Source organism: Nerophis ophidion, linkage group LG26 (genome assembly GCF_033978795.1).
Source record: "Nerophis ophidion isolate RoL-2023_Sa linkage group LG26, RoL_Noph_v1.0, whole genome shotgun sequence".
NCBI classification, from domain to species: domain Eukaryota; kingdom Metazoa; phylum Chordata; class Actinopteri; order Syngnathiformes; family Syngnathidae; genus Nerophis; species Nerophis ophidion.
The window spans coordinates 1,898,705-1,917,373 of NC_084636.1; the positions used below are offsets into that span (position 1 = coordinate 1,898,705).

The following is an 18,669-nucleotide window of genomic DNA, read 5'->3' on the forward strand; positions in this document are numbered from 1 at the left end:
TGGGGGAAGCAGGGGGTGTATATTGTTGCGTCTCGGAAGAGTTAGTGCTGCAAGGGGTTTTGGGTATTTGTTCTTTTGTGTTTATGTTGTGTTACGGTGCGGATGTTCTCCCAAAATGTGTTTGTAATTATTGTTAGGTGTGTGTTCACAGTGTGGCGCATATTTGTAACAGTGTTCAAGTTATTTATACAACCACCCTCAGTGTGACCTGTATGGCTGTTGACCAAGTATGCCCTGCATTCACTTGTGTGTGTGAAAAGCCGTAGATGTTATGTGACTGGGCCGGCACACAGCGGCGTTTTAAAAATTGTACTTTTTCAAATCGATACAGATGATTTCCAATAGTCCATTTTAAAGCATTTATCGGCCGATAATATCGGCAGTCCGATATTATCAGACATCTCTAACAAAAACATAACAAAAGTGGAATAAAAAAGCTTACAGGTGGAATGTCATTTAGAAAAAGTTGCAATGTTGACTAGAAAAACAAAGCTCTTTTTTTTCTTTAAAACGCTCATTGCTGAAGACATAATATTGAATCAAAATCAATGGGTTTTTTTTTATAATTTATTGATCTATCGAAGCTCCCATTACTTCACACCAAATATTCCACTTTAACGAATATTTTTTGTGGAAGATCTTGCATATTTTTTGTTTGCCATAAAAAAAACTGTTTTGTATTATTTTTTTAATGAATGAAGTAACATTTATGACAACCTTTTTCCAAAAGACAATATAGAATGTGAGATACAACAGGATCATGCATACATTTATCATTTCTTTTCAAAACTCTTATAGTAAAAGTGGGACCCCATAATTGTACCTCAGGAGCACACAGAATGTTTGTTTTTAAAAGCAGGCTTAAGTCCCGCCTTTTTGGTTTGTCTTCTACCTAATATTTGTATTTGATGTCTTATTAGTTCTAGTCATTTATGGTTTATTTATTGTTTACATGTATTTTTTTATCTTCATGTTTTACTCGTATTTTGTCATTTTTCCTTCTTACTATTTTACATGTGATATTATTTTAATTTCCAGCGTTCCTCGGAGGATTTAGGGATTATATCGGCCATGGCTGTGGGCCGCTTTGTTTCGGCGTCCTGGCAGAAGAAATGAAGTAAAAATGCTGAGTAGACGTGTAAATTATTTAACAATGCAATTGCTCCACTTGGAAGTAATTAATGACAATTAGCACTTCCACAGTGAAATAATCAGCATGACTCGAAATAAGACGAGAAAATATACATAATGTTGGGGAAATTGTAGTAAAATAGACATCCTGTTTAATTTTTGCGATCGCTCCTCTTGCAGGTTATTAATGACAGTCGGCACTCTTGTTGCACAACTAAGTGAGTGACTCGAAATAAAACTAGAACTAATCCACAAAATCTGAGAAATTGTGGTAAAAATGCAGAACCGATGTGTCATTCAATTATTGCGATTGCTCCACTCGCGAGTAATTAATGACAGCTGACACCTTTCACAGTAAAAATAACCAGCGAGACTTGAAATGAGACTGCAAATAATCCACAAAGTCATAAGAACATGTAGTAAAAAGGCTGAATGGACGTGTAATTTATTTACCAATGCAATTGCTCCACTTGGAAGTAATTAATGACAATTAGCACTTCCACAGTGAAATAATCAGCATGACTCGAAATAAGACGAGAAAATATACATAATGTCGGGGAAATTGTAGTAAAATAGACATCCTGTTTAATTTTTGCGATCGCTCCTCTTGCAGGTTATTAATGACAGTCGGCACTCTTGTTGCACAACTAAGTGAGTGACTCGAAATAAAACTAGAACTAATCCACAAAATCTGAGAAATTGTGGTAAAAATGCAGAACCGATGTGTCATTCAATTATTGCGATTGCTCCACTCGCGAGTAATTAATGACAGCTGACACCTTTCACAGTAAAAATAACCAGCGAGACTTGAAATGAGACTGCAAATAATCCACAAAGTCATAAGAACATGTAGTAAAAAGGCTGAATGGACGTGTAATTTATTTACCAATGCAATTGCTCCACTTGGAAGTAATTAATGACAATTAGCACTTCCATTGTGTAATAAATAACATTTTGTATCAAAAGTAAGTCCGGGATCATGGATACAATAAGCTTATTTTGTGGTGCAAAGTGTATTGAAGCAAGGTTTGAAGCATGATACTGATAAAGCATGTCCACAACCTGGTATGGCACTATTAAAGAAGAACTGAATTAACCTGTGTGTCAGTGGATGGTGGAGGGTGTGTCAGTGGATGGTGGAGGGTGTGTCAGTGGATGGTGGAGGGTGTGTCAGTGGATGGTGGAGGGTGTGTCAGTGGATGGTGGAGGGTGTGTCAGTGGATGGTGGAGGGTGTGTCAGTGGATGGTGGAGGGTGTGTCAGTGGATGGTGGAGGGTGTGTCAGTGGATGGTGGAGGGTGTGTCAGTGGATGGTGGAGGGTGTGTCAGTGGATGGTGGAGGGTGTGTCAGTGGTGGATGGTGTGTCAGTGGATGGTGGAGGGTGTGTCAGTGGTGGAGGGTGTGTCAGTGGATGGTGGAGGGTGTGTCAGTGGATGGTGGAGGGTGTGTCAGTGGATGGTGGAGGGTGTGTCAGTGGATGGTGGAGGGTGTGTCAGTGGATGGTGGAGGGTGTGTCAGTGGATGGTGGAGGGTGTGTCAGTGGATGGTGGAGGGTGTGACAGTGGATGGTGGAGGGTGTGTCAGTGGATGGTGGAGGGTGTGTCAGTGGATGGTGGAGGGTGTGTCAGTGGATGGTGGAGGGTGTGTCAGTGGATGGTGGAGGGTGTGTCAGTGGATGATGGAGGGTGTGTCAGTGGATGGTGGAGGGTGTGTCAGTGGATGGTGGAGGGTGTGTCAGTGGATGGTGGAGGGTGTGTCAGTGGATGATGGAGGGTGTGTCAGTGGATGGTGGAGGGTGTGTCAGTGGATGGTGGAGGGTGTGTCAGTGGATGGTGGAGGGTGTGACAGTGGATGGTGGAGGGTGTGTCAGTGGATGGTGGAGGGTGTGTCAGTGGATGGTGGAGGGTGTGTCAGTGGTGGAGGGTGTGTCAGTGGATGGTGGAGGGTGTGTCAGTGGATGGTGGAGGGTGTGTCAGTGGATGGTGGAGGGTGTGTCAGTGGATGGTGGAGGGTGTGTCAGTGGATGGTGGAGGGTGTGTCAGTGGAGGGTGTGTCAGTGGATGGTGGAGGGTGTGTCAGTGGATGGTGGAGGGTGTGTCAGTGGAGGGTGTGTCAGTGGATGGTGGACGGTGTGTCAGTGGAGGGTGTGTCAGTGGATGGTGGAGGGTGTGTCAGTGGAGGGTGTGTCAGTGGATGGTGGACGGTGTGTCAGTGGAGGGTGTGTCAGTGGATGGTGGAGGGTGTGTCAGTGGATGGTGGAGGGTGTGTCAGTGGATGGTGGAGGGTGTGTCAGTGGATGGTGGAGGGTGTGTCAGTGGATGGTGGAGGGTGTGTCAGTGGAGGGTGGAGGGTGTGTCAGTGGATGGTGGAGGGTGTGTCAGTGGATGGTGGACGGTGTGTCAGTGGATGGTGGAGGGTGTGTCAGTGGATGGTGGAGGGTGTGTCAGTGGATGGTGGAGGGTGTGTCAGTGGAGGGTGTGTCAGTGGATGGTGGAGGGTGTGTCAGTGGATGGTGGAGGGTGTGTCAGTGGATGGTGGAGGGTGTGTCAGTGGATGGTGGAGGGTGTGTCAGTGGATGGTGGAGGGTGTGCCAGTGGATGGTGGAGGGTGTGTCAGTGGATGGTGGACGGTGTGTCAGTGGATGGTGGAGGGTGTGTCAGTGGATGGTGGAGGGTGTGTCAGTGGAGGGTGTGTCAGTGGATGGTGGAGGGTGTGTCAGTGGATGGTGGAGGGTGTGTCAGTGGATGGTGGAGGGTGTGTCAGTGGATGGTGGAGGGTGTGTCAGTGGATGGTGGAGGGTGTGTCAGTGGAGGGTGTGTCAGTGGATGGTGGACGGTGTGTCAGTGGAGGGTGTGTCAGTGGATGGTGGAGGGTGTGTCAGTGGATGGTGGAGGGTGTGTCAGTGGATGGTGGAGGGTGTGTCAGTGGATGGTGGAGGGTGTGTCAGTGGATGGTGGACGGTGTGTCAGTGGATGGTGGAGGGTGTGTCAGTGGATGGTGGAGGGTGTGTCAGTGGATGGTGGAGGGTGTGTCAGTGGAGGGTGTGTCAGTGGATGGTGGAGGGTGTGTCAGTGGATGGTGGAGGGTGTGTCAGTGGATGGTGGAGGGTGTGTCAGTGGATGGTGGAGGGTGTGTCAGTGGAGGGTGTGTCAGTGGATGGTGGAGGGTGTGTCAGTGGATGGTGGAGGGTGTGTCAGTGGAGGGTGTGTCAGTGGATGGTGGAGGGTGTGTCAGTGGAGGGTGTGTCAGTGGATGGTGGAGGGTGTGTCAGTGGATGGTGGAGGGTGTGTCAGTGGATGGTGGAGGGTGTGTCAGTGGATGGTGGAGGGTGTGTCAGTGGATGGTGGAGGGTGTGTCAGTGGATGGTGGAGGGTGTGTCAGTGGATGGTGGAGGGTGTGTCAGTGGATGGTGGAGGGTGTGTCAGTGGATGGTGGAGGGTGTGTCAGTGGATGGTGGAGGGTGTGTCAGTGGATGGTGGACGGTGTGTCAGTGGATGGTGGAGGGTGTGTCAGTGGATGGTGGAGGGTGTGTCAGTGGATGGTGGAGGGTGTGTCAGTGGATGGTGGAGGGTGTGTCAGTGGATGGTGTGTCAGTGGATGGTGGAGGGTGTGTCAGTGGAGGGTGTGTCAGTGGATGGTGGAGGGTGTGTCAGTGGAGGGTGTGTCAGTCCCTCACCAGTCAGGTGTTAAAAAATAGAGCTAAAAAGGAGCGATCATCAATCTTCACCAAGACGTGACTTGATCGACATTGACGGCACCCGAGGGTCTTGTGAGATGACAAAGGCCAGAAACACTTTTTATTTCAACAGACTCTCGCGCCGTAACCTGCCGTCAAAAAACTACAATAAAAGCTCTGCTTCATCCTGCCTGCACTAACAAAATAAGAGTCTCGGAAAGCTTTGGTGTTTGCCGCCAATGTATTTCTTGTAAAGTGCATAAAAAGGAGTATGGAAGCTGGACAAACTTTAATGTGATATTGGACGGAAAGGAGGACTTTTTTCTCCTCCATTTGGAAAAGTGGAGGTTATCGTCACTACTGTCTGATTCCAATCAATGCAAGTCATCACAATCATGCCAACTTATATTCTTATCTTTATGAAAGAAATGAATGTTAAACATGCTTGTATTATCATTTAACTTGTTAACAAAAATGTTTTTCATCAATAAATCAATATAAATGATACATAAAAGTGAGGTAGATCCCGTCCACTTGGTCAATCGAAAAATAAGTTGGCCTACAGAAAAATTGATTGTCAGGTTCAAACACTGATGACATCTATTAAACAGACAAGAAGCAAGGAATCATGCAGAGACATATTTAAATTTTGCTCATTGAGGAGAGACGTTTTGGGCTGTACACTTAGTCACAGTTCCAACCAACGCTCTGAGGTAACGTGCTCTTCTATTTTTTTGGGTGGTCCCTGGTTGCATCACTGAGGCTGTCCCTGAGGGAAGGGGGTAATCTCAGCAGCCCTAGTTCGACACAATATATGACTATTCATGAAATACAAACGTGCTGACACTCGTGATATCGCCCTGTCTCTGCTTTGTCTGAGTCCCGGTACTTGATGTTCGCCCTTAGCAGTCAGCAGTACCATAAATTGATTAACGTGAACCCCGACTTAAGCAAGTTGAAAAACTTATTGGGGTGTTACCATTTAGTGGTCAATTGTATGGAATATGTACTGTACTGTGCAATCTACTAATAAAAGTTTCAATCAATCAAAAGCCGAGTCTACACACAAACACTAATAGTGAAGTGAATTATATTTATATAGTGCTTTTTCTCTAGTGACTCAAAGCGCTTTACATAGTGAAACCCAATATCTAAGTTACATTCAAACCAGTGTGGGTGGCACTGGAAGCAGGTGGGTAAAGTGTATTGCCCAAGGACACAACGGCAGTGACTAGGTTGGCAGAAGCGGGAATCGAACCTGCAACCCTCAAGTTGCTGGCACAGCCGCTCTACCAACCGAGCTAAACTGCTAAACTCGCAATCTTTGGATTGCAAGTTGTCCCTTTGCACAGATAGATAAGTACAACTTCAGCACAATTGATAATAACTACAGCAACGGCCCTTAAGCATAAGAGTTGTGTGATAATTTATACATAATTATTCTAACACTGATGTACATCAACAATAATATATGATATTGATATGTATAACCTGTACTGATAAACTGATCACACAAAATGGTTGATTGGTAAGGTGACCAAAATAAACTTGTTTCATTCATTCATTTCATTCAATAAGATGTGTCTAAGTGGCTGGACAGGACAGTTAATATATATATGTGTGTGTGTGTGTGTGTGTGTGTGTGTGTGTGTGTGTGTGTGTGTGTGTGTGTGTGTGTGTGTGTGTGTGTGTGTGTGTGTGTGTGTGTGTGTGTGTGTGTGTGTGTGTGTGTGTGTGTGCGTGCGTGCGTGCGTGCGTGCGTGCGTGCGTGCGTGCGTGCGTGCGTGCGTGCGTGCGTGCGTGCGTGCGTGCGTGCGTGCGTGCGTGCGTGCGTGCGTGCGTGCGTGCGTGCGTGCGTGCGTGCGTGCGTGCGTGCGTGCGTGCGTGCGTGCGTGCGTGCGTGCGTGCGTGCGTGCGTGCGTGCGTGCGTGCGTGCGTGCGTGCGTGCGTGCGTGCGTGCGTGCGTGCGTGCGTGCGTGCGTGCGTGCGTGCGTGCGTGCGTGCGTGCGTGCGTGCGTGCGTGCGTGCGTGCGTGCGTGCGTGCGTGCGTGCGTGCGTATATATATATATATATGTGTGTGTGTGTATATATATATGTATATATATACATACACATATATATTATATAAATAATTTTATTTTTACTTTATTTTTTAAAACAGATAAAAAATTGTAAAGAATAAAAATCATGATTCATATAAAAATCCATTTATTTGGCCAAATAAATGTCAAAAATAATTTGTCTTTCATAAATAAATGAATATAAATGATATATATAAATGATCCCCTCCACTTGGTATATTAAAAAGTAGCTCACCTGCAGAAAAAGTGTGACCACCCCTGCAGTAAATGGTAATAATAGACGAATATTTCTTTTAAAAAAAAGACAACTTGCACTTCATGTATAAAACAAATAATTGATTGAAATCCAAAACAATATTTGCATGGATTTACTGTCTAATGTAGTTGTTTACGTGTCAATTAGTGAAATGTTATCTTGACTGTCAGTGCAACTTGCTTATTGAAGAAGATGTTGTTGTCACATTAGTGTGTTGTTGTTGTCGCTGTTTTGCATCTCTGAAAAATGCATTTCCAGTTCAGCCGGGGATTTGTAAGGTTGATTCATAGAAGAAGCTTTTTGTCATCAGGCTCACCATCACAGTGCTGATGTGGCCACAAACCAAACCAGATCTTCAACCAGGAAACCGTTGAGATCGCTTGAGCTGGTTTTGGGGTTTTCAGTCTTTGCCTTCCGCTCTTCTCAAGCTGCCAGATGTTCTTCTGTGCATCTTCACTGAGGGCACGGGGGAGGGGAGCTGAGTTACTTTGAAAATCTGAATTCATAAAGACTTGTTTTGCATGTGGAGTAAAGCTGTGAGGTTGACATGATGCACAGATTGGAGCGTTAATCATTACCTTGTTTTTAGACCCATAGGCCGCACTGGATTAAAAGACGCATTGCCGATGAGCAAGTCTAGTCGGGTCTATTTTTATACAAAAGGTGCACCGGATTATAAAGCGCATTAAAGGAGTCATATTGTCATTATTCTCTAAATGTAAGAGACTTCCTTGTGGTCTACATAACATGTAATGGTGCTTCTTGGCTCAAAATGTTGCATAGATGATAGTGCTGCGAGTCTTTGGGTGTCCCACCATTCCATTCAATATCGATTCTTGGGGTCGCAATAGACTGGACTCTCACACTATTATGTTAGATCCACTATGGACTGGACTCTCACTATTATGTTAAATCCACTATGGACTGGACTCTCACACTATTATGTTAGATCCACTATGGACTGGACTCTCACACTATTATGTTAGATCCACTATGGACTGGACTCTCACACTATTATGTTAGATCCACTATGGACTGGACTCTCACTATTATGTTAGATCCACTATGGACTGGACTCTCACACTATTATGTTAGATCCACTATGGACTGGACTCTCACACTATTATTTTAGATCCACTATGGACTGGACTCTCACACTATTATGTTAGATCCACTATGGACTGGACTCTCACACTATTATGTTAGATCCACTATGGACTGGACTCTCACTATTATGTTAGATCCACTATGGACTGGACTCTCACACTATTATGTTAGATCCACTATGGACTGGACTATCACACTATTATATTAGATCCACTATGGACTGGACTCTCACTATTATGTTAGATCCACTATGGACTGGACTCTCACACTATTATGTTAGATCCACTATGGACTGGACTCTCACACTATTATGTTAGATCCACTATGGACTGGACTCTCACACTATTATGTTAGATCCACTATGGACTGGACTATCACACTATTATATTAGATCCACTATGGACTGGACTCTCACTATTATGTTAGATCCACTATGGACTGGACTCTCACACTATTATGTTAGATCCACTATGGACTGGACTCTCACTATTATGTTAGATCCACTATGGACTGGACTCTCACACGGATGTCCGCTAACTTTTTGCAACTCAACGCCAAAAAAACGGAAATGCTGATTATCGGTCCTGCTATACACCGAACTCTATTTAATAATACAACTCTAACATTTGACAACCAAACAATTAAACAAGGCGACTCGGTAAAGAATCTGGGTATTATCTTCGACCCAACTCTCTCCTTTGAGTCACACATTAAAAGCGTTACTAAAACGGCCTTCTTTCATCTCCGTAATATCGCTAAAATTCGCTCCATTCTGTCCACTAAAGACGCTGAGATCATTATCCATGCGTTTGTTACGTCTCGCCTCGACTACTGTAACGTATTATTTTGGGGTCTCCCCATGTCTAGCATTAAAAGATTACAGTTGGTACAAAACGCGGCTGCTAGACTTTTGACAAGAACAAGAAAGTTTGATCACATTACGCCTGTACTGTATATACCTTTATATACATATATACATACATATATACCTATACTGTATATACCTTTATATACATATATACCTATACTGTATATACCTTTATATACATATATACATACATATATACCTATACTGTATATACCTTTATATACATATATACCTATACTGTATATACCTTTATATACATATATACATACGTATATACCTATACTGTATATACCTTTATATACATATATACATACATATATACTACCTTTATATACATATATACATACATATATACATACATATATACTACCTTTATATACATATATACATACATATATACCTATACTGTATATACCTTTATATACATATATACATACATATATACCTATACTGTATATACCTTTATATACATATATACATACATATATACCTATACTGTATATACCTTTATATACATATATACATACATATATACTACCTTTATATACATATATACATACATATATACCTATACTGTATATACCTTTATATACATATATACATACATATATACCTATACTGGCTCACCTGCACTGGCTTCCTGTGCACTTAAGATGTGACTTTAAGGTTTTACTACTTAGGTATAAAATACTACACGGTCTAGCTCCAGCCTATCTTGCCGATTGTATTGTACCATATGTCCCGGCAAGAAATCTGCGTTCAAAGGACTCCGGCTTATTAGTGATTCCCAAAGCCCAAAAAAAGTCTGCTGGCTACAGAGCGTTTTCCGTTCGGGCTCCAGTACTCTGGAATGCCCTCCCGGTAACAGTTCGAGATGTCACCTCAGTAGAAGCATTTAAGTCTCACCTTAAAACTCATTTGTACACTCTAGCCTTTAAATAGACTCCCTTTTTAGACCAGTTGATCTGCCGTTTCTTTTCTTTTTCTTCTATGTCCCACTCTGCCTTGTGGAGGGGGTCCGGTCCGATCCGGTGGCCATGTACTGCTTGACTGTGTATCGGCTGGGGACATCTCTGTGCTGCTGATCCGCCTCCGCTTGGGATGGTTTCCTGCTGGCTCCGCTGTGAACGGGACTCTCGCTGCTGTGTTGGATCCGCTTTGGACTGGACTCTCGCGACTGTGTTGGATCCATTGTGGATTGAACTTTCACAGTAACATGTTAGACCCGCTCGACATCCATTGCTTTCCTCCTCTCTAAGTTCTCATAGTCATCATTGTCACCGACGTCCCACTGGGTGTGAGTTGTCCTTGCCCTTATGTGGGCCTACCGAGGATGTCGTGGTGGTTTGTGCAGCCCTTTGAGACACTAGTGATTTAGGGCTATATAAGTAAACATTGATTGATTGATTGATTGACTCTCACTATTATGTTAGATCCACTATGGACTGGACTCTCACTATTATGTTAGATCCACTATGGACTGGACTCTCACACTATTATGTTAGATCCACTGTGGACTGGACTCTCACACTATTATGTTAGATCCACTATGGACTGGACTCTCACACTATTATGTTAGATCCACTATGGACTGGACTCTCACTATTATGTTAGATCCACTATGGACTGGACTCTCACACTATTATGTTTGATCCACTATGGTCTGGACTCTCACACTATTATGTTAGATCCACTATGGACTGGACTCTCACACTATTATGTTAGATCTACTATGGACTGGACTCTCACACTATTATGTTAGATCCACTATGGACTGGACTCTCACACTCTTATGTTAGATCCACTATGGACTGGACTCTCACACTATTATGTTAGATCCACTATGGACTGGACTCTCACAATTATGTTAGATCACCTATGGACTGGACTCTCACTATTATGTTAGATCCACTATGGACTGGACTCTCACACTATTATGTTAGATCCACTATGGACTGGACTCTCACTATTATGTTAGATCCACTATGGACTGGACTCTCACACTATTATGTTTGATCCACTATGGACTGGACTCTCACACTATTATGTTAGATCCACTATGGTCTGGACTCTCACACTATTATGTTAGATCCACTATGGTCTGGGACTCTCACACTATTATGTTAGATCCACTATGGACTGGACTCTCACAATTATGTTAGATCACCTATGGACTGGACTCTCACTATTATGATAGATCCACTATGGACTGGACTCTCACACTATTATGTTAGATCCACTATGGACTGGACTCTCACACTATTATGTTAGATCCACTATGGACTGGACTCTCACACTATTAACTAGATCCACTCAACATCCATTGCACTTGTCGCCCGGTTTCTCATTGAGTTTTTCCTTGCGCCGATGTGGGATCTGAGCCCAGGATGTCGTTGTGGCTTGAAGCCCTTGAGACAGTCATGATTTAGGACTATATAAATAAACTTTGATTGATTGATTGATTGACACTGGTTTTGACGTGGTTCTGTCTGCAGGTAAGACGACCCCAGTCAGCATGTCAGGAGAACCCTCCAAACCATGTGACCCCTTCCAGCCGTTCAGCAGGGATGCCGTGGACCCTTTCCAGAGTAAAAAAGTCTCAGGAGACCCTTTTCAGCGGCAAAGACCCTTTCGCTCCATCCCTAGCATCAAGTAAAGTTCCTTTTACAGACTTCATTAGGACTACTTTCAGCTGTGACGCCAGCACTAGGCAGACATTGTGAATGATATTAACACAAAGTACTCACACTGGGACTGTGGTACCATGTCTGGGCCCACTTCACACCTCAAGTCTGGTATGTGTGGTCGCTCCACACTGGTCATTATTGATCTTTCACAGGGAACTCATCAACATGACTTGAAATAATACACAGGGCCTGGTCGACTCAGATCCAAAGACCACCTGCTAAATAGCGTCTGCTAACTCTCAAATTGCATGAAGTAGATCCACTATGGACTGGACTCTCACTATTATGTTAGATCCACTATGCACTGGACTCTCACACTATTATGTTAGATCCACTATGGACTGGACTCTTACACTATTATGCTAGATGCGTGTGATCTACTAAGACTGCAATTGATAACTTTTATGTAACTGAAATGTTACATAAAGTCAGGGAAATTCTAGTAAAAGTCAGAATAGACGTGTTGTTTAATTAATGCGATCGCTCCTCTCGTAGGTTAGTAATGACAGTCGACAATTCCGTCGTTGGACTTGAAATACATTTAGAAATAATCCACAAAATCAGGGAAATTGTGATAAAATGCACAATTGATGTGTCATTTCATTAATGCGATCGCTCCTCTCGCTAGTAATTAATGACCGCTGACACCACAGTAAAAATAACCAGAAAGACTGAAAAAGAGTAGAACTACGGAGTGACTCAAAATAAAACTGCAAATAATCCAGTCGAGGAAATTGTGGTTAAAAACGCAGAATTGATGTGTCATTTAATTCATGCGATTGCTCCTCTCACAAGTAATGACAGCTGAAACTTTCCACAGTAAAAAATAATCAGCCAGACTTGAAATAAGACTGTAAATAATCCAAAAAGTGGATGAAGGAAAAAAGGCTGAATAGACGTATAATTTACTTACCAATGCAATTGCCCCTTCTTGGAAGTAAGCTCAGTTGGTAGAGTGGCCGTGCCAGCAACTTGAGAGGTGCAGGTTCGATTCCCTCTTCCGCCATCCTAGTCACTGCCGTTGTGTCCATGGGCAAGACACTTTACCCACCTGCTCCCAGTGCCACCCACACTGGTTTAAATGTAACTTAGATATTGGGTTTCACTATGTAAAAGCGCTTTGAGTCACTAGAGAAAAGTGCTATATAAATATACTTCACTGTTAATATACTTCACATGACAAATAGCACTTCCATGGTGAAAAAATCAACATGACTCGACATAAGACTAAAAATTAAAAAAATGTCAGGGAAGTTGTACTAAATGTCAGAATAGACATGTTTAATTTTTGCGATTGCTCCTCTTGTGGGTTATTAATGGCAGTCGGCACTTCTGTTGTACAACTAATGAATGACTCGAAATAAAACTAGAAATAATGCATAAAATAAGGGAAATTGTGGTAAAACCGCAGAATCGATGTGTCATTGGATTAATGCGATTGCTCCTCTCGCGAGTAATTAATGACAGCTGACAGCTTCCACAGTAAAAATAATCAGCGAGACTCGAAATAATAATACAAAATAAAACATAATGTCAGGGAAATTGTGGTAAAACTTCAGAATCGATGTGTCATTGGATTAATGCGATTGCTCCTCTCGCGAGTAATTCATGAGAAATTGCGGTAAAAACAGCATAACAGACGTGATGCGACCGTGGCTGGAGGGTGTTGGTGTGAGTACCAGTCCTGCTCGGTACCAATGGCCCAGTGTGAGTACACACCAACAGGAAGTAGGAAGTGTGTCATGTGACCATCGCTAACACCTCTTTCTGCCATCCACCTCCATGACAGGGCCCGACAAAGCCAAGGTGAGTTCAAGACGGATGGGAACGCTAGGAAGTGTCACACACACACACACACACACACACGCACACACGCACGCACACACACACACACACACACACACACACACACATTCTTGTATTTGTTACCTTCTGTGAAAAATGCCTCCCTCTTTAGGACCACCTTTCTAGATATATGCAGAAGTGAATTTACAACATGAATAATATTTACATAATATTTACATACTATGCACATATTTAAAAAAAGGATGTTGTGAAAAATGAGTTGGAATTTCACCAGAAACTTAGAATTTTGGCAGTATTGTAATAAAAGTGAAAATTTGTGCGATATCCTAAAGTTTGAATTTTATTAAGTAAAAGTCACAATTTCACAAGAAAAGCTTAAAATTTGGCCAATTTCATGAAAATAGTCATAATTTTACTTGACAAATGTCACAATTTTATAAGAAAACTTGAAATTTTGGGCAATATAATACTGGTATTCGGTATTTTACTTGGCAAAATTATGACAAAAATCATAATTGTACTCAAAAAATGTCACTATTTTACAACAAAGAAAACTAAAATTGACAATATTGTGATAAAAGTCAGAATTTTATATGACAAATTGTAAATTTGATCCCTGTTGTTTACTTCAAGTTATTACAGTATGTCTCTATATGTTGACCAGAGGGGGAGCACTTCACATTTTTACACACACACTTGTTATTTCATATGTTGACCAGAGGGGGAGCATTTCACATTTTTACACACACACTTGTTATTTCATATGTTGACCAGAGGGGGAGCACTTCACATTTTTACACACACACTTGTTATTTCATATGTTGACCAGAGGGGGAGCACTTCACATTTTTACACACACACTTGTTATTTCATATGTTGACCAGAGGGGGAGCACTTCACATTTTTACACACACACTTGTTATTTCATATGTTGACCAGAGGGGGAGCACTTCACATTTTTACACACACACTTGTTATTTCATATGTTGACCATAGGGGGAGCACTTCACATTTTTACACACACACTTGTTATTTCATATGTTGACCAGAGGGGGAGCACTTCACATTTTTACACACATACTTGTTATTTCATATGTTGACCAGAGGGGGAGCACTTCACGTTATTACACACACACTTGTTATTTCATATGTTGACCAGAGCGGGAGCACTTCACATTTTTACACACACACTTGTTATTTCATATGTTGACCAGAGGGGGAGCACTTCACATTTTTACACACATACTTGTTATTTCATATGTTGACCAGAGGGGAGCACTTCACGTTATTACACACACACTTGTTATTTCATATGTTGACCAGAGGGGGGAGCACTTCAAATTTTTACACACACACTTGTTATTTCATATGTTGACCAGAGGGGGGAGCACTTCAAATTTTTACACACACACTTGTTATTTCATATGTTGACCAGAGGGGGAGCACTTCAAATTTTTACACACACACTTGTTATTTCACATGTTGACCAGAGGGGGAGCACTTCAAATTTTTACACACACACTTGTTATTTCATATGTTGACCAGAGGGGGAGCACTTCAAAATGTTTACACACACACTTGTTATTTCATATGTTGACCAGAGGGGGAGCACTTCAATTTTTTACACACACACTTCTTATTTCATATGTTGACCAGAGGGGGGAGCACTTCAAATTTTTATACACACACTTGTTATTTCATATGTTGACCAGAGGGGGGAGCACTTCAAATTTTTACACACACACTTGCTATTTCATATGTTGACCAGAGGGGGAGCACTTCAAATATCTACACACACACTTGTTATTTCATATGTTGACCAGAGGGGGGATCACTTCACATTTTTACACACACACTTGTTATTTCATATTTTGACCAGAGGGGGGAGCACTTCACATTTTTACACACACACACTTCTTATTTCATATGTTGACCAGAGGGGGGAGCACTGCAAATTTTTTACACACACACTTGTTATTTCATATGTTGACCAGAGGGGGAGCACTTCAAATTTCTACACACACACTTGTTATTTCATATGTTGACCAGAGGGGGAAGCACTTTTTGCCTCAAGAAGGCTAGAAATACAAGACAAACACACACACACACACACACACACACACGCACACACACACACACACACACACACACACACAGGCCTGACGTGTCATCCGTGTGGTAGTTTGGCAACGAGGCGCAGCAGCTGGAGTGGGCCAAGCGAGAGAGCGAGCGGGCGGAGCGCGAGCGTCTGAAGCGTCTGAGGCAGCAGGAGCAGGAAGACCTGGAGCTCGCCATCGCCCTCAGCAAGGCCGAGATGTCCAACGCGTGACCGGTAGCTCGTCCCCGCCGGGTGGTCTCCGTGACCGAATATTCACACCAGAACATAGACTTTGAGTTCATGGGCGCTCACACGCGTACACACACACACACACACACACACGTAATGAAGGGAGAAGAAATAAGCAGAGCAGGTTGAGGACAGGTCACCAGTAGGAACTCTGTGGGACGGAGAAGAAGCCGGCGATGCGTTCACTGGACCAAGCGTTGTTAGCGTCGCCGCTCAGTGACTCTGGACAGAGTTAAAGATAGCATCTGGGACCGCGTGGTTCTGGTGCTGCTAAACGCTCCAGACTGACTTTGATTTATAGTTCAGACTAGGCGCTCATCTTCTAGAACCTCAAGTACACCACGACCTGGGTTTTTTGTTTTTGCTGGAGAACTCATCATTAACAATTCACTGTGACGAGAACGTTCAAAATGCTAACTGGGACGATGCTGTGGTTCTGGTCGCTCTTGCCCTTCAGGTGGCTCCAAATGCTGCGGCTTTTTGCTTTTTTTTTAGCTTTTATTTCCAAGCAAGGACAGAAGAGAAGTTCAAGTAGCAACGATAGTCACACACACACACACACACACACACACACACACACACACACACACTAAGTGTGGCGAAATCATTCTCTGCATTTGAACCATCGCCCTTGTTCACCCCCTGGGAGGTGAGGGGAGCAGTGAGCAGCAGTAGTGGCTGCCCCCACGAGTCATTATTTGGTGATTTAACCCCCGATTCTAACCTTTGAGTGCCAAATGGCTCCCATTTTTATAGTCTTTGGTATGACTCGGCCGGGGTTCGAACTCACAACCTACCCACCTCAGGGCGGACACTCTAGCCCAGGGGTGTCCAAACTTTATCCACTGAGGGCCGCACACTGAAAACTCAAAGCAAGCGGAGGCCATTTATTTTTAAAAATAATAATATTTATGTATAAAAAATATACATTTAGGCCTCCACTCAGGCTTGATCTTAGGGACCCCAAAGGGTTTTGCTCAAAAAAATATTAAAAATGAGTCATTATTCAGTATTATTTTTTTATTATTCAAGATTTAAATCCCTAGATCAACATTAGGTCCATCGGTCAATACAATGATCTTAAAGATTTAAGTTGTATGCTCTTTTTGTCACAAAAAACCCAGTTTTTTGATGGAAAAAACACAAAATATGCAATATTTTCTCCGAATATTTTATTTTTTTATATTTGAGATTATATAATAATTGGAGCATTAAAAAGGTCAATAACTCATAACACTATTGATTTTAATTCATTATTATTTTTTGAGAAATGACACTTAAAAACAAATCACACTAAAATGAACGGGGGTCCAAAAGGGTCCTACTCATTGAATTGAATTATATTTATATAGCGCTTTTCTCAAGTGACTCAAAGCGCTTTACATAGTGAAACCCAATATCTAAGTTCCATTTAAAGTAGTGTGGGTGGCACTGGGAGCAGGTGGGTAAAGTGTCTTGCCCAAGGACACAACGGCAGTGACTAGGATGGCACAAGCGGGAATCGAACCTGCAACCCTCAAGTTGCTGGCACGGCCACTCTACCAACTGAGCTATGCCGTCATCAAAGTATTAAAAAATAAATTATACATTTGTTTTACTGTTTACTTTTAACACAATAATCACGAGATCAACTTCAGATCTATCTGTCAATTATAGGTTTTATTGTTGTTTATGGGTTTTTTTTGTTCATTTTAGGCCCTTCTTTAAAAAAACAGCTCAGTTTTTTATACGGCAAACACAAAATATGCAACATTTACCCCCAAAAATATATAAAAGTGGAAAATTTAAGGTGACGTAATTGGAGCCCTGAATAGGTCAATAACTCATAATGACATTGATTTTGATTCATTATTATTTTTTGAGCAATGACACTTAAAAACAAACCACACTAAAATGATTGGGGATCCAAAAGGGTCCTACTCATTAAAGTGTTAGAAAATAAATTATACATTTTTTTTACTGTTTACTTTTAACACAATAATCTCGAAATCAACTTCAGATCTATCCCTCAATTATAAGTTTTATTGATGTTCATGTTTTTTGTTCATTTTAGGCCCTTCTTTAAAAAAAACAGCTCAGTTTTTTATACGGCAAACACAAAATATGCAACATTTTCCCCCAAAAATATGTAAAAGTGGAAAATTTAACGTGACGTAATCGGAGCCTTGAATATGTCAATAATATATAATGACATTGATTTTGATTCATTATTATTTTTTAAAGAAAGAAACAGCCTGCATGGCAGCTTTGTGTTATTAGAGTCAACATTGCAACATTTTCTTGTTACAGTTCACCCGTTTGCTCTTTTATATTACTTTTTATGTTTGAAAAATGTTTCAGTCGTATTTTTCAAATGTGCCGTGGGGCCGTTACAAACTTTGGACACCCCTGCACTAACCACTAGGCCACCGGGCAGGTGAAGAAGAGCTATTAGCAATGTTAGCTTGCTTTTTCTGCATAAGTTTTAGTTGGGGTGTGGTTTTAAAGGTGATGTTTGGCGCCCTCTGAAGGGTCCCAGCAAGACCCTCAGTATTAGCGTGTGTGTGAGAGCAGGTCAAACATTTATTTGGACTCCAGTTTGAGATCATGCGTGGACCTGATGAGGGAATTTCAACTGTTTTATTGTTTATTTGTAACTAAAAGTGTTTTGGCGCTTTTTATCGTTGGCGAGCGGCTTCGGACTTCAACATGTTTTAATGTTCCAGCTGG

General features: G+C 42.2%; 1 protein-coding gene across 9 annotated transcripts in view; it reads left to right on the forward strand.

Moving 5' to 3' along the window:
• eps15l1a (epidermal growth factor receptor pathway substrate 15-like 1a) overlaps positions 1–18,669 on the forward strand; it is a 99,170-nt gene extending 80,501 nt beyond the window's left edge. For all 9 annotated transcript variants that reach the window (XM_061888947.1, XM_061888949.1, XM_061888951.1 and 6 more), the window contains 3 exons: positions 11,616–11,772; positions 13,597–13,613; positions 15,796–18,669. In XM_061888947.1, the coding sequence (XP_061744931.1) occupies positions 11,616–11,772; positions 13,597–13,613; positions 15,796–16,007 (386 nt within the window). In that variant the 3' untranslated portion in view covers positions 16,008–18,669. The remainder of the gene's footprint in view (positions 1–11,615; positions 11,773–13,596; positions 13,614–15,795) is intronic.